Here is a 15,848-nt window from a genome sequence, read left to right on the forward strand (position 1 = left end):
CTCTCTCTTTAGTGTTTATAGTATGACACTTTAGTTTTGAGTCCAGTTTTATCTCAAATCTCTGTTGAAGGTACTGATTAGAGTTTTCCTTTTTAAAATTATTTTTTTATTTTAAGGTGTTCTTTTTCATTCTTGATATTACTTTCCCCTTGGGCCATTTTCTTTTAAATTTAAAAAATTTATACTTGATTTTCCTCTTTTGTTTCATAGACTTTTGAATGTCTGGTAATCCATACATGCTGGTGATATTTAAGACTGAGACAGGAGAATGATGTTTTTGAGCTGTTTTTATGGGGATAGGGGAAGTGGTGTCTCTTGTTCTTTAATTGCTCTATTTTTATTCCCTTTCTTACTCTTTTACTTCTTCAGAACTTGAGTTTTTAGTTCTGCATAGTTATGGCTTTCTCCTGGGCAGATCAGCTTCATTATTCATCAAGGACTGTATCCTCTGAGCTTACTTTAGGCTACTACACCTTTCATTCTGTTCGATCAGTTATCATGCTTCATTTTTTTTCTGCATTCCAGAAGGTTATTAAATTTGTCCATAGGTGGTCCTCCCATTCATTCTTTTTTAATTGTTGATTTATGCCATTTTAGCCCTATACTATTATTTTAGAAGGATATACTTGCAGGGAAAGGAGATAAGTAGATATAGTTAACCAACCAACTTTAATTATTGGAAGCCCGGATGATTAGGATTTTAGTGATAGAAAAGGTGTGTGTGTGTGTGTGTGTGTGTGTGTGTGTGTGTGTGTGTTGTGAGGGGTGTGATGGAAGAGGAGGAAGAAGATGGAATAAATCTCAGGGTGAGGAAATAGTATAAGCAGAGGTTTGGAAATAGTGGGTATGAGGCAAATTCTCTTTAATTTGCTCCATAAAAATTCCTTTTTATAGTATTATAATAAACAATTAACAAATACTTGCTCAATGAATAAATGAAGAACTTAAATTTCTGGCACGCTCATATTAGGGGTGAAATTACTTTGAAGATAAGTTTGTATTTGAATATATTTTAAACAAACCAAATTGATGATTTCTTTCAGGATCACCTCAAAAATGGCTACAGAAGAAGATTTTGTCGATCTTCCAGGTGATTTACTGCTTATAACATAGTTTGATTTTTATTCCCACTTTCAGAAAATGGAATTTTTAAATGAAGAAAGGAGAAACTATTACCTCTGACTAAAATAATGATTTCTGTGCACACTAAGTATAGTCATCTTAATTATTTTATATTAACACACAAATACTAATGCAAGCAGTGCAATGACTAATGACAGTGAGAAAAGAAATTCACCTTATAAATGATGAACCAGGAAGAGGCAGCCTCAGTTATGACTGATGACAGCCATGGGAAAAGAAAACACTCAATAGAAGGGATTAAATGGTACTAGAACAATTCACCTTGTCCAGTGGGGCTAAAAGAAAAGGTGAGTGTGGTTCTAAAAGTCTAGTAGAAGGATCTTTGTGGTGATGGAACTGTCCAGTATCTTGACTGTGGTGGTGATATCTGAACCTCTAGATATGTTAAATTATATAGAACTAAATACATACACAGAAAATAAACATACAATTCAGTACATGTAGATAGAACTGGAGAAATCTGAATAAGGTTAGTGGATTGTATCAGTATCAGTATCCTGGTTGTGATAGTATACTTAAGTTTTGCAAAATGTTTTGAATTTTGAGGGAAACTGGATAAAGTGAACAAGAGATCTTTTCTATATTATTTCATACAACTGCATGTAAATTTACAATTATTTCAATATAATTTTTAATTAAAAATTTTTACTGATTCATAAGCTACTCTTAAGATTAAGGATATTGAATCAAAAGTGCCTTCGAAAACTTGTAGGGAAGACGATGTTACTTGGAGCTGTTAAGACTTACGAACGTGGAGTTTGTGTTAAAATGCATTTCATAAATGAATTAATTTGTTCAAAAACATTTATGCTCTTGTTTAGACATAGTAGTAGGCTAAAAAGCTTTAGACATGGCTGTTCAATCAAGGAGTATAATTATTAATGTAGATAATGACATACTACTTCACATACTTTTCTAGGAACTCTTAGTACTGTTTTGTTCTCAGACTGCAAAGGTGATATCTTCCCCATTAAATAAATTAACATTTATAGTAAGGAGATATGCAATTTTCAAAGTAGATGGTAACCTAAATAACAAATACCTCTGGAAATGTTATGTTAACATTGTTCCTTCTTTCCTTCTATTAGGCCACCTGACATTAAGATGGGGCAAGGCCAGAACATACTGGTAATTTTACAAGACTGTTTTGAAGACAAAAGTAAGGCTCCATTTCCAAATGGACTTTGGGATGGATAAAATATAAAATTGTCATGTTAATATCAAGAGTGCAGCAAATATATGTAAATGATTTTCCCAGGAATTTTGAGTACATGTATACATGTACAATTCTTCATTTATCTTATGGTACACTGAGAATTATATTAGCAAAAATGAGAATAATTTGCCATTCTTCTTAGTTCACACTAGATTCCCATAGTCTGGAAGTCCATAAATAATTGTCATACATAAGAGAAAGTATTTCATGTAATAGAAATAAATGTGCCGAATTCCTGGGATCATTGGAGAGCTTGAAATAATGTTTAATAATTCGTACCCCTTCCTAAAGAAATGGTGAATTGTAATAAAAACTTTTCTAAGTACTGGTCAACATCAGAAGGTATTTGAATAAGAGAATAGGCCAATTAAAGAAATAAACACAGATCATGGAAAAGTATCTTCTATACACGTTCTGAAAGATCTGACACATTTCTTTAGTATCTTATTTTCCTTTTTTAGTTCCTGATGCCTTCCAGGAACATTTGAATATTGAATGGATATGTATACTTCATTTAAGCTGATTGTGTTTAAAGAGTCAACAGACTTCACATGTCATGTAGGGCTTCTTTTAATTATAAACAAAAGATCTTATATTTCATTTTTTAAACTTTCTTATCTTTTTTTAGGTCTTGCCAATGATTTTAGCATAAATTCTACAAAATCAGTGCTTTATGCAACACCTAAAATAAAAGACACTTGTCTTCCTTCACCCAGTAGAGAGGTAAGTCAGAAAGGAAAGCTAGTATAGGTTTAATACTTTAATTACTGAAGAAATAAATAATGTAGTCGAGTACATTTTGGTTCAGATGTTTGTAAGTCTTAAAAGAGAATCTGATATTCCCACTTTTTTTATAAATATAGAGGGATTTGTGAAAATTTTGATTTGATGTTTACTGTATTTGAAATTGGAGATCTGGGAATTTGAATGATCAAATTATAACACAAAATTTTTCACTTCTAAAATAATACTTAAGTTAGGTTTTCAGGAAAATGGGCAACTACCGAAATTCTTAATCCAGGTTGACAAGTTTGGTTGTTTTCTGAAAACCGAAGCAATCTATTGCTATACAGGGGAATCAGTCTTTTATTGATTATATGTCTTAAAAGGACAGGTTGATATAACTCTACAAAATAGACTTTCAGCTAGAGCTTTTGAAACTACTGATTGAAGAGAATTTATTTAAAAGTACAATAAAATTGGAGAGAAAAATCAATGCTAGATATAACATTTACTACAAACATATAAACAAATAAACATATATAGCCTTTGACTTGCAAGGAATGAAGACAGATTCATTTTTTTCATAATTGAGAGATATTACATTGATATTTGAAGGTTAAATCAACTAAATTTCCTAGGGACTTGACTTGGTCACAAGATATTAACTATTTTTACTTTGTTTTGCTAATATTTAAGATGTTTGCACCTATGCGCATCAATAGTATTGTCTTCTTTTTTTTTTCCCTTAAAATCTCCCTTGTAGGGCTTTAATATCAGGGTTATGCTAGAGGTGAGATGTAATCGATTATAGGACAACACTCCTGCTGCAATATCTAGTTAAAAAAAAAAAAATCATGTTTTTAGAGACATGGGAAGCTGTGGACTCAACAAAGACTAGATGAACTAAAATTCCAAAGAAAGAAATATCCTTAGAAGATGAGTTGACGATTGTTAGTCATTTTCTTCTCTGAGAGTATTTGCTAATTGCTAATTTCGAGAAAAGCTGAGGATTTTAGGTTGACCCAGACAGAGGTAGTCTACTGTGGGAAAGCAGAGTTTTTGTCAGCTGTGCAGGGATGGCACCACAAATTAGAATCCAGAGGCACCCCAAGTGGATAGCCACTTTTTCCTAAAGAACATTCGTAAGCTCTGGAGTGATGTAGAGCCCTGGGCCACAAAGTTGGAGTGGAATATATAGTCTTGCTATGCTAGGACTGCAAAGTCCTGCTGCAGAAAAGAGGTGTACCACAAATAGGCATGTGCCAGATTTTGAAGTGGTCTAGGGCAAGAGGCTAAAAAATTCAGCAAAATCGTTCAAAAGGCTAAACCAAATATCTTGCAATTTTAGGGCTAAGGAGACAGAATAGGCTCTCAGTCACTCAGTAGAGCTCCTTCTGAAGAACAGGGCAGACTATAAGTGGACTGAGTCTTATTAAAACTCCATCTTGGCCCAACTCAATCCTAGGGAGACTGAGGATCTGACCATTTTAATCCAGTCTGCTTAAAAGGAGAGAAGGAGCACCTACTGAAAATTAAAGACCTTCAGTGTTTGAAAATAGCATGCTTTTATCCTCATGATGGGTAATTTGGGTGGGTACAGAATTCTGGGTTGGAAATTATTTCCTCTTAAGATTTTTAAAGACGCGCTCTATTTACTTTTAGCTCCTTGTGTTGTTGAGAATACCATTCTCAGTCCTTGATCCTTTGTGAGTGACTATTTTTCATCTTTGCAAGCTTTTAAGATCTTGTCATTGGCCTTTAATGATTTGAACTTTCATGGTATTCTTCAATGTTATAGGTTCCTGTAACTCCTTTTTAAAGATTTCTTCTTACAGTTTTAGTTTCCTACAAGTATCTTTTTTGCTTACTTTGCTCATTTCCTTTTATACTAGAGCCTTTTGTCAAATGTCTAGTGATACTTAGCTGTCTCCTCATTAAAGATTGGGAAACTAAAATGGTGACTGGAAGCTCTTATTTGCATAGTAAAATTTGTACATTGGTAGATTTCACTGTGGTGTAATCTGTCTGTGCTATGTCGTTGTGGATGTCTGGGTGTTGATATCTGCAGGTTTTTCCTCTTGGCTTTGTAGGTTTCTCTGACAAAGAAGTCTTCTCTTGCTTTGGAGTCTGATTCTCACTGAAAGTGTTCTCAGCCAAGTGGGGCAGAAGGAAAGGTGCAGTTTGAAATCTTCCATTTAATATCTCTGTTTTTAGTGTATTACTCTTACCTTCAGCTATGTCTTATGCTACTGGTTCACAATCTCTCTGATTCTGAAACTCAAGAGAGTAAACATTTAATTTTCTGCTAGGGTTGGGAGAGGAGAGGGCCTCTGTGATTCTCACTACTTCCTATACATAATTTTAATAGCTATTCCATTTGCAGGCCTCACCTGGACCCCTCCTTAAAGGTGCCTCGTACCTCTAATTACTGATCTTATGGATTTCTTCATAAATGTAAATCTGCTTCTGGGCTTTCTCCATGGCTAGCATGTTTCTGTGCTCTCTGGGCTGATTGGTTTCTACTGATCTGCTTTCCAACTTAAAAAAACTGGTTGACATCTTTCATCTACTTCTTTCTCTTTCTTTTTATCATTCTTGGTTTATACATTTTAAAAAATTCTTAACGAAGTTTCAAGAAGGAGCAGAGTATAATGAAAATTTACTTTTTTTTTATGTAATTGAGTTCCAGTGTGTCTCCACTGAATAACAGTGTCATGGCTCCATTATTTATATATTCCCCTATTGGTAGATTTTTAGGCAGTTTTCATCTGTTATCACAGTGATATCGTGAATATCTTCATTCATGCTTCCTTGTGCACATGTTGTAAATTGAATTTTTCTAGGGTATGTACATTTCAAGTGAAATTGTTAAATATTATCAATTTTTTTTTCTGTAAAATGGTTTACTAGTTTTCTTTCCCACTTGCAATGTACGAATGATTTCCCTTTCCTAGATTTTTAAAATTTATGACTTGCTATGTTTCACATTTACAAAAGAAAATATGTAATGTATGTAAGGTATTAAAAATATTATAAGTGGACACCATGTACCCATCCCTTAGTGTAAGAAATATCAATACTTTTGAAGCACCTATGTGCCTATTACTGATCCTTTCCTTCTGCTTCCCCTCTCTGCACAGAGGTAACCACTATCTCACATTCAGGTTCATCATTCCCATCCTTTATTTTATAGTAATTATCACACACGTGGGTGTGTGCTGACATTTGTGTCAGTACTACTTCTACTACTTGTGACAGAGGTCCCACCAACATCTAAATGTTGGGTGCTTCACTATAAGGACTCATGAAATTCAGGTTGTAGTTGTACTCATGACTGAGATTTATTATAGCCACATAGTCAGGATACACAGCCAGAGCAGTAAGGGGAAAGGTGCATCAGGTAGAGTTGGGAGGAATCCAAGTCAGTCTTCCTGTGTTCCCCACAGGGGCCACATAGAGTGTACTCATTGCCTCCAGAAGTTAATGCAGTAAAACATGTACAGTCTTTTTGCCTAGGGAAGCCTTTTGAGACTTAGTTCATTTTTACTGGAGGCATGTTACATAGGCACCATCTCCCTAACAAATTCTGTACTCTCTGAAGCAAAAAGATGGGTGTTCACTATAAATCAGATTGTTTCTACAGTAGTCTAGGCATGATGGCAGAGCAGGCACAACTTTATCAGTTGGTGACGGAGGAAACGTTTTGAAAGCCAAAGTCCCTAGATGTCAACCAAGGGTTAGCCCTGTAAGCGGGCCCTTTAAATGATTAGGCCTGCCGTGTTAACTCTTTTCCGGCAGAGTGAATCTCTAAGTATGGTATATCGTGTTTGCACTTATTTTGAACTTTACATAAATAGGATTATTATATACTTCTGCAACTTACTTTTTTTGATTAACAATCACATTTTCATATTGTTGTAGTTTATTCATTTCAGCATTGTGTATGTGACATTGTCATATGACTTTACCATAATTTAGTCATCCAATCTTCAGTCAGAATAGATGTTTGCTGTTCAGAGCAGCATTGTTTTTGTGATAGATTATATGAAATTTCAGCTTTACTAGGTAATACCAAATTTAACTGTACAACTCTACTAGCTGGTTTATTGTTTTGAAATACTTGTTTTTTTTCCAATTTAAAAACAAATGTATTTAATCAGATTTGATAATTTAATAGAGTAGATCTAATGTTGTATTTCTTCTAGGCTCAGTGCCAGAAATCACATCCAAAGTCAGTTCCAGTTTCTTCAAGAAAGAAAGAAACCTCTCTGCAGTTGACTGTAGAACCAAATGAGGCTGTCAGCAAATCAGGTTGGTGGCATGCCCATGGGTATTATTTGCCTACATACATTTAAGAAGTAAAAAATGCTGACGGTGGTGTATACGTTGGCTTGAGCGATAGCTTAGGCAGAATTGTGAAATGAAATTGTTTTTGCTTTCTCTCAAGTCCATGGTCAGTGGTATTTTTTTTAACAACCATGAATAAGTTCTATTTGATTATTTGTTTCTTTGTTTTATTGATGGGAGCATTGCTTATTAGGATGTAGGAAGAGACAATAAATAAGAATTATTATAGGAACTATAGCTTTAGTAGTTTTCAAATCGATTTTTTTCTTTTTATTTTAGGACAACAATGTTTATCTCACATTTTCTGTGTTAGATTTTCATTTTAATATCTTTTTTTTAAATTGGAAATTTTAATCCCTCTGGAATGTGTTTTGGTATGTAATGTGAAATAATGTTATAGTTTTCTTCCATATAGTCAATTGTGCCAGGTTCAATTATTAATTAAATAATTTATTCCTTTCTGAATTACTGTTTTTATCATGTTTTAAATCTCACATCATTCAATATACTTTTGAGTTTTGGTCTATTTGTTTATTCTTAATGTCAACACTACTGTTTTACTAATAGTAGTTTATAATATATGCTGTTATAAAGATGTTTACTTTTATAGTCATTATTCCTACGCCATTCTCAGACTTTTTTTTCCTATGAAGTTTTAATTTTATCCAGTTCTCAATAGAATTTTGTTGGGATTCTAAATAAAATTGTATTTAATTTGTAGAGTGATTTTATGAGAATTTATATTTTTATGTTATTTAGGTATTTTACATGAGAACATAATGTCTTACATATTCATGTCTTTAAAAAATGTTAGTCCGAAGGATACTGTTCATATTATGAAAGGATAACCAACAGTATGGGAGAAAATATTTGCCAATAGTATATCTAATAAAGGATTTCTGTCCAGGATATATAAAGAATTCCTGAAACTCAACAACAAAAATAAACATCCCAACTAAAAAATGGGCAAGTCTTAAATCAACATTTCTTTGATTGGCCAGTGAATACATGAAGAGATGCTCAACATTACTGGTCATTAAAGAAATGTCAATGAAAACTGCAATAAGATACTACTTTATACAAGAATGGCTATTTTTTTTTTTTTTTTTTAAAGAGAAACAACAGTTGATGATGATGTGGATAAATTAGAACTCTCATACATTGTTGGTGGTGATATAAGATGGTGCAGCCACTGTGGAAAAGTTTAGTAGTTCCTCAAAAATTTTTAAATCTAGGATTGCTATGTGACTGAGCAATTCTACTCTTAGGTTTATACTCAAAGGAATTGGAAACAGGTGCCCAAACATACTTGTACCCGAGTGTTCATAGTAGCATTATTCACAGTATTCTTTTGGTACCATAATACCATTTATTTCTGTGTATTTTTTAATACACTTTGAGTCTTCCTTTTTAACCTGTTGTATTAATCTAAGCAGGGATTTTTTATTTTTCTGTTTTCTCATCTCAATTCCTTTATGGCATAGTATATACTATGATTTTGGTTCTTTTAAATTTGTAAAGATTTATCTTATGACCTGGGATATTGTCTTTCTTTATAAATGTTTCATGAACACTTGAAAAAATATATTCTGTTGTTGAGTGTGCCTGTCTCTAAACGTCAGTTACGGTGTATTACTAATTTTTATACATTGTTGGATATGAATTGCTAAAGTTCTGTTGAGAATTTTCTTATACATAAGTTAATGAGAGATGCTGATCTGTAGTTTTTTTAATGCTATATTAGTATGACTTAGGCATCAAGGTAATGCTAACTTTATAAAATGAGTTGGAAATTATCCCTCTTCTTATTTCTAGAAAGGATTATATAAAGTTGGTTTTCATTCTTTTTTGAATATTTGGTATAACACTTTCCAGTGATATCTTACCTATGAGATTTTTTTTTAAGCACTTTTAAGTTACAGATTCAATCCTTTAATCGTTATAAGGCTTTATTTCATTTTGGCAGAATTTCGGTAGTTTGTAGTTTTTGAGGAATTGGTTCATTTCTTCTAACTAGTTGAATTTATGAGAATAAATTTGATCATAAAATTACCTTATTCTTTTAATGGCTGCAGGATCTGTTTTGATATACACTATTTTATTCTGGATATTGGTGGTTTGCATCTTTTTATCTTTGTCGACTTTGCTAGATGTTTATAATCTTTATTTACTTTTTCAAAGAAAAAGTATTCTTTTCAATGCCATTGATTTCTGTTCCTATTTTTTCTATTAGTCTCCTTGGTTTGGGTTTATTTTGCCCTTTTTCTAGTTTTTGAAGTAGGAAGTTTATTTTATACTTTGGATTATCCAATAATTTTAGTAATTTTGTTATTCAAATTATTCCAGCCTTTGGCTTTTAGAATTTATTTCCTTGGTTCCTATGCTCCTTTGACGTGCTCTATTTTTGTTGTTTTTGAGCACTTTTTTACCTTTTGGAACTACAAGATGCTCCAGGCTCATCTTGTATATTTCCTGCCTATATCTTAGAATCAGTTATTTCTCCAAGGAGCCAATGGTTCCTTTTACTGGAGAGTATTAGGAACCAAGATATGGGTGCTAGGTGTGCTATTGCTCCTGTGATGTTGTTGCTTGAAGACCATCTCAACTGACAGAGCAAGGTAATTATGTGTATACTAACTGGTATATATACATATATCTGTAAATATTTATCTGTGTAATTATCAGTATCTTTATTAAGCTAAATGTGAGTTCATACTGATGTCTCCAACTCGAATCCATTAGTACATAGATTATTCCAGCCTCCTTCCCTTGGTTATCTGTAAACTCCTAGTCCATGAGTGTGAAACTTGGCATCCACTGTTCACCATCTATTTATGTAATATTTTATTTTCTATATACATGTATAAGTATCAGAATTATTGACTCGTACCCTGTGAAAACAGTTTTATCAAGTAAAGTACAGTGCTTATATACAATTTTTTTAACTTTTAGTTTTACAGACTCCACTCATTTCTAATCTTACTTAGGTCAACATCTTTTTTCACACCTCTTCAGCGAGGTTGTTTCTATGTATTATATCATATGTAATACTGTGTGATTTCCAAAGTTAGGTCATAAAAAGCTATAGAGCTTCTGCTTAGCTCCCTTTCTCCCTCCTTATTTCCCTCTTAAGATATGACTCTCTCCTCTCCTCACTGTTGGAACCTGGACACCATGTTATGAGGAAGCCCGAACAAACCTCCTTGCAGAGATACATAAAAATAGTCCCTCAGCCTACAGCCAGCCCTACATGTTGGTCATGTGACTAAGAAAGCTTTCAGATGATTCTAGGCCTTAGACTTCATGGAACAGAGACAAGCCATCTCTACTGTGCCCTGCTGAATTCCTGCCCCATAGAATCCATGAACACAATAGTGGTTGTTTTATACCACCAAGTTAAGGAGTTATTTATTATGCAGACAAAGTAACTAGAACAACACTCTAATTCCCAACTGACTTGGTATTGTCATATATTTTATTCCTTTTAGTTTATATTTAAATTGTTATTATGTATTTTGATGTTTTAACAAGACTTTTTGTTTTAAACAATATTTATATTTAAACACGTTATTTGTTCTATATTCCTTTTTAAAAATAATTTTTAAAAAATTATGGCAAAATAATATGATTTATCTTATTTACTTTAAACCATTTTTAAGTGTACAGTTCATTTGCATTAAGTACATTCACGTTGTTCAACCATCACCACCATCCATCCATAGAACTAACTTCATCTTGCGAAATCAAACGTCTGTATCTATTTAAGCAATCACCCTCCCCGACACATACCCAGCCTCTGGTAATTGCCTTTTTATTTTCTGTCTCTGAATTTGAGTACTCTAAATACCCCATATGAGTGGAATCATGCAATATTTGTCCTTTTGCAACTGCTTATTTCATTTAGCATACTGTCTTTAATCTATTTTATAGCTTGTGTCAGAATTTCCTTCTTTTTCAAGTCTGAATAACATTCCATTGTACGTATATACCACATTTTGTTTTATCCATTTATCCATTGATGGACACTTAGGTGGTTTCTACCGTTTGTCTATTGTGAATAATGTTGCTATGAATGGGTATATAAATATGTCTTACATTCCTTGCTTTCAGTTCTTTTGGATATATACCCAGCAAAGAAATTATTGGATCATATGATGATTGTGTTTTTAATTTTTTGAGGAACCACCAAACTGTTTTCTATGTCAGCTGCATCATTATACATTCCCACCTTGCAGTATTGAAGATTACATTTTCTCTACATTATTATTGAAACTTGTTATTTTATGTGTTTTTTTTTTTTTTGATAATAGCCATTCTGATGGGTGTGAAGTAGTATCTCATTGTGGCTTTGATTTGTTAGTCATCCTTGTCATTAGGAAATTTTAAATTAAAACAATAATTAGATACCACTGGACACCCATCAGAATGGCTAAAGTCTGAAACAAATGGCTCTGTTTAACTCCTATATCTGTCTTTAGGAGTTTGTCTTTTTATTTGTTTCAAGAGTATTTATAATTGATTATTAAAACATTTTTATGATGACTCCTTTAAAATTCTTGTTAATTAATTACATCTTTGTCTGTTTGCATCCACTGATCATATTTTCTTGTTCAGGTTGTGTTTTTTCCAGTGTTTTGGTATGATAAGTTATTTTGATTGTATCCTTGACATTTTGGTTGTTATGTTAGGAGACACTAGATTATATTTAAATCCTTTGTTGTAGTACGTAGGTTTTTGCCTACTTTTATGGATTTTATTTCCAATGACAGTTAAGTGTTTAGATTCCTTGCAGTGGTATTTTAGTCTGCTTCCTTTACCAGTGCTGCTAGGATTCCAGCTCAGTTCTTGCTAGTGCTGTGTGGATGGATGGAAGGTGCTTTCCTGAACATTCTGATGTCCTTCCTTGTTCACTCAAGGGGGTTGGGGTCAAAAGCTTCTGGCAGTAGATCTCCTTATGTGACTGGGCGGAGGACAGGATAGGGGGATGCAGGGTTCTTTAATGCTATTCCTGCCTCAGATTGCATTGTCCATCAGTGCTCTCATTGGAAGCAGGGTCTAGGATGATCTGCAGTGTAAATACTACCAGCGGATCAAAATGTCACCTTGGTCTGTGAAGCAGTGGTTGGGAACGTCAGAGAATTCGCTATTGTGCAGCTTCCTGTGGATCCTATGGCCTAACTACCCAGATAAAGTGGGTACTGGGTTGGCCTAGGACAGGATTGACGCAGGACCTTGCTCCCTGCTGCTGCTGTCCCGTAACACCTAGGGAGTGCAGCCTGGCTTTGCTGCTCTGCCAGTGCTCCAGAATGCCCCATGTGGGGGGCTGTGGAGTGGGAGTGGGAGTTTCCCGCTAGGTCTCTGTTGTGTTTCCCCTCTCTAAGTCTTTAGGCCAGAGAATGTAGTCTTTTTTCCCCTCCCGTATACCTATTGGCCATTCTAGATTGCAGGCCTCTCTAGTGCCCAGTCTAGGGGTCTATAGGAGATATAAGGCAAACCTAGGGGATTCACCACATTGTCTGTTGTTGCTTACGGCTTGAGGTTCCTAGAAAATATACCTCCTTCCTTCCAGTTTTCACAGTTCTTTATTGTTTTTTGATAGATAATTACCAGGGAATTTAGTTGTATTTAGAGTGAAAAGTGGGAAAAAGTGACTCTGTGCCATCTTATTCCAGAATCAAAAGCTATTTTTGGTTGTATTTTTAATTTTTAATCTTTGCTTCTAAAGGGTATGAATCTATATATGAATAATACCCAGTCATTCTACTTCTTCTTTGATATTTGAATGTTGAGGTTAAAAGAATATACATATATATTTCCCCTTTATACACACACATATTCTCTTTATATATATATTTGCTATAGATCTCTGTATCTGTTATATATCTATATGTGTGTATATATGTGTGAGTATATCTATATATAAAAATATATCTTCATCTAGGTGCCCTGTTTACTGACTGTTAACCTCAAGATTAAGTCTCATAATTTCTCTAAGATTACTTCATTATTTTAGCTGTGTATAGATTTATTCAGATCTTAAATAAATTAACTATATCAATAAAATAGTGAATTTTCTATGAGGATTTACTGCATTTCAAAACTTCAGAGCATGGGCCAAATATACATTTCATTTTATTAATTTTATAAATTATAACTTTTAAAGTACAATCTTAATTATAGACCTTTGATTGTAAATGTAAATGATCTGTGTCTTCTGAAAACTTTCTAATTAAGTCATTGCTGAATTTTAAAAAGCTCATTCAGTCCTAATATTATTTAAAACTTTATAAATCTTTATATAATTTTCTTCTAGTTCAGACCCATGAAGTTCATCAGAAAACTTTGGCAACAGATGTTGGTTCTAAAAATACAGCTGACTCAAGAAAAATGTCAAATAAAAAACTAAAAGATCATCACAATGAAGCCGATGAGGGATTTTACTTATCAGTTGGCTCACCTTCAGTTCTTTTGGATCCAAAAACATCTGTATCGCAAAATGCTGTTTCATCTATTGCCCCAAAGAGAGACACCTACACTTTTGAAAATTCAGTAAATATGCTGTCCTCAAGTACAGAGATTTCTCTTAAAACCAAAAAAAGGTGAACTTTTACTTATTTAAATAATATTAATCCTAGTATAGAATTTTTACATTTTATTTTTAAAAATGCATAATCTTTTATGTATTTTATAGTAAATATTGAGGAATATTAACATATTATAAGAAGAATATAACATACATTCAGTATATATAAAATTTGTGTTTAATAAGGAAGGCCTTAAAATGTACTTCAGAAAATCTAGGGGTAGCTTTTCCATAGTCTATGGGAAAACATTTTTTTTCTGATAATAAGATTTTATAACTTCCTAAGAGAAACAATTGGTGTTTCCTCTCTGTTATTTGTAATTACGAGGGTAGGTATATAAGTTTATTTCTCTGGGTAGCAGAGGATAAGTATTAATAAGGATGAGTTGTGGTTAACAATGTCCATTTCTTGGCTTTTTTCTTTGGCCTTTAAAAAGCAAGGTAGCTCACGTAAGGCCTTTTGCTAAGATGGACCCCTGCAGTGAGTGTAATTTCTCTCTAGGGTCTTATGTAATTTTTGAAACCAAGGAGTGAGGTACATTCTAAGATTTTGGTTTTCAAAGTGTGGTCTGTGGCTAAGGATCAAGAGTAGTGGCGTTTTTTAGAAGCTTGTTAGTAATATAGAAAGTCCTCACTAAAAGTCATTATTAGGTTCTTTGATTTTAAGCAAAATGATGTCTTACAAAACCAATTTTACCACAGGATAATTGACATAAACAAGAGGTAAGTTCCTGCGGTATCATCAACGTTCTAATGAAATGATAAATGAAATTATATTATTTGAGATCCTGCTGTACAGAATTTCAAACTGTGCCCTTGACCTACCAAATCATAATCTACATTTTAATAAGATTTTCCAAATGCTTTGAATACATATTAAATGTTTGAGAAATTGAGCTATAAGCTACACATTTCCTTAGTGTATGATATAACTTTTATTTTTTATTGACAAATACAAAACATAATTTTTCTGAGAAATTTGCCTTATATTTTGTGTAAGGGATTACAAATCAGCATTTATAAATTTTAATAAAGACTCAGAGGAAATTTTTGTAAGTGATCTGTGTTTTCACTATAAGGGAATTCAGGAAAACTCATAACTCAACAAACTGTGGGAGCATTCAGCAGCTTACCTTCTTTTCAACCTTTTAGGTTAAACTTTGAAGATAAAGATATTTCGAAGAAAGTAGATAAAGATATTTCAAAGAAAGCAGAAATAGAGAATAAAGTATCAGATATACAGGATGAAGTATCAGAAAGACCACAAGAGAGGAAACTGGCAGAAGCATCACAGAAAAGAATACAAGATTCAGAATATGAAATTCAACCACAAGCTAAAAAGAGTTTTTCAACCTTGTTTTTAGAAACTTTAAAAAGAAAAAGTGAATCCAGGTGAGTTATTAAGAAACTGTCCTTTGAGATATTTTTTCTTTCACATTTTATGAACACTGTCTAAGGATTCTTAATGCTATTTAACTGGAATCTTAACTGACAAAAAGTTAATTGACATTACCTCTAACCTGTTAGGAAGGTGTAGTTTCTTAGCAGTAAATCACTCCAAAACCATAATTTAATAGGAAATAAATTAGATGTGATGGAAAATAAATTTATTCAGCCTTCGTTGCTTCTGCTCATCATCACTTTCTAGTTTACATGATATCCAAGAATGAAGGGAGTATTTAGAAACAGAATTATGTCAAGATTTCACTAAACTTTAAATTTTTTTCTACTAACCGTGCCAATAAAAGGATAGTTATAAAGTAAATTTCAGTCTATTCATGCCTGTTGAAAACCATCAGTGGTTCTGCAGTGTCAAAAACAGTGATTCTTAATTGC

At 33.1% G+C, this 15,848-nt stretch overlaps 1 protein-coding gene across 3 annotated transcripts in view; it reads left to right on the forward strand.

Annotated features, from left to right (window-relative positions):
- The window catches only part of CENPC (centromere protein C), a 68,624-nt gene that overhangs the window by 4,102 nt on the left and 48,674 nt on the right, over nucleotides 1-15,848 (forward strand). For 2 of the 3 annotated variants that reach the window (XM_016164407.2, XM_016164408.2), the window contains exons 2-7: nucleotides 1,044-1,090; nucleotides 2,232-2,302; nucleotides 2,988-3,082; nucleotides 7,288-7,393; nucleotides 13,743-14,028; nucleotides 15,165-15,404. In XM_016164407.2, coding sequence (XP_016019893.2) covers nucleotides 1,044-1,090; nucleotides 2,232-2,302; nucleotides 2,988-3,082; nucleotides 7,288-7,393; nucleotides 13,743-14,028; nucleotides 15,165-15,404 — 845 coding nt within the window. The remainder of the gene's footprint in view (nucleotides 1-1,043; nucleotides 1,091-2,231; nucleotides 2,303-2,987; nucleotides 3,083-7,287; nucleotides 7,394-13,742; nucleotides 14,029-15,164; nucleotides 15,405-15,848) is intronic. The other variant, XM_036227891.1, reaches the window with a different exon arrangement.

This window comes from Rousettus aegyptiacus, unplaced genomic scaffold, assembly GCF_014176215.1.
Source record: "Rousettus aegyptiacus isolate mRouAeg1 unplaced genomic scaffold, mRouAeg1.p scaffold_m13_p_10, whole genome shotgun sequence".
Lineage (NCBI taxonomy): Eukaryota > Metazoa > Chordata > Mammalia > Chiroptera > Pteropodidae > Rousettus > Rousettus aegyptiacus.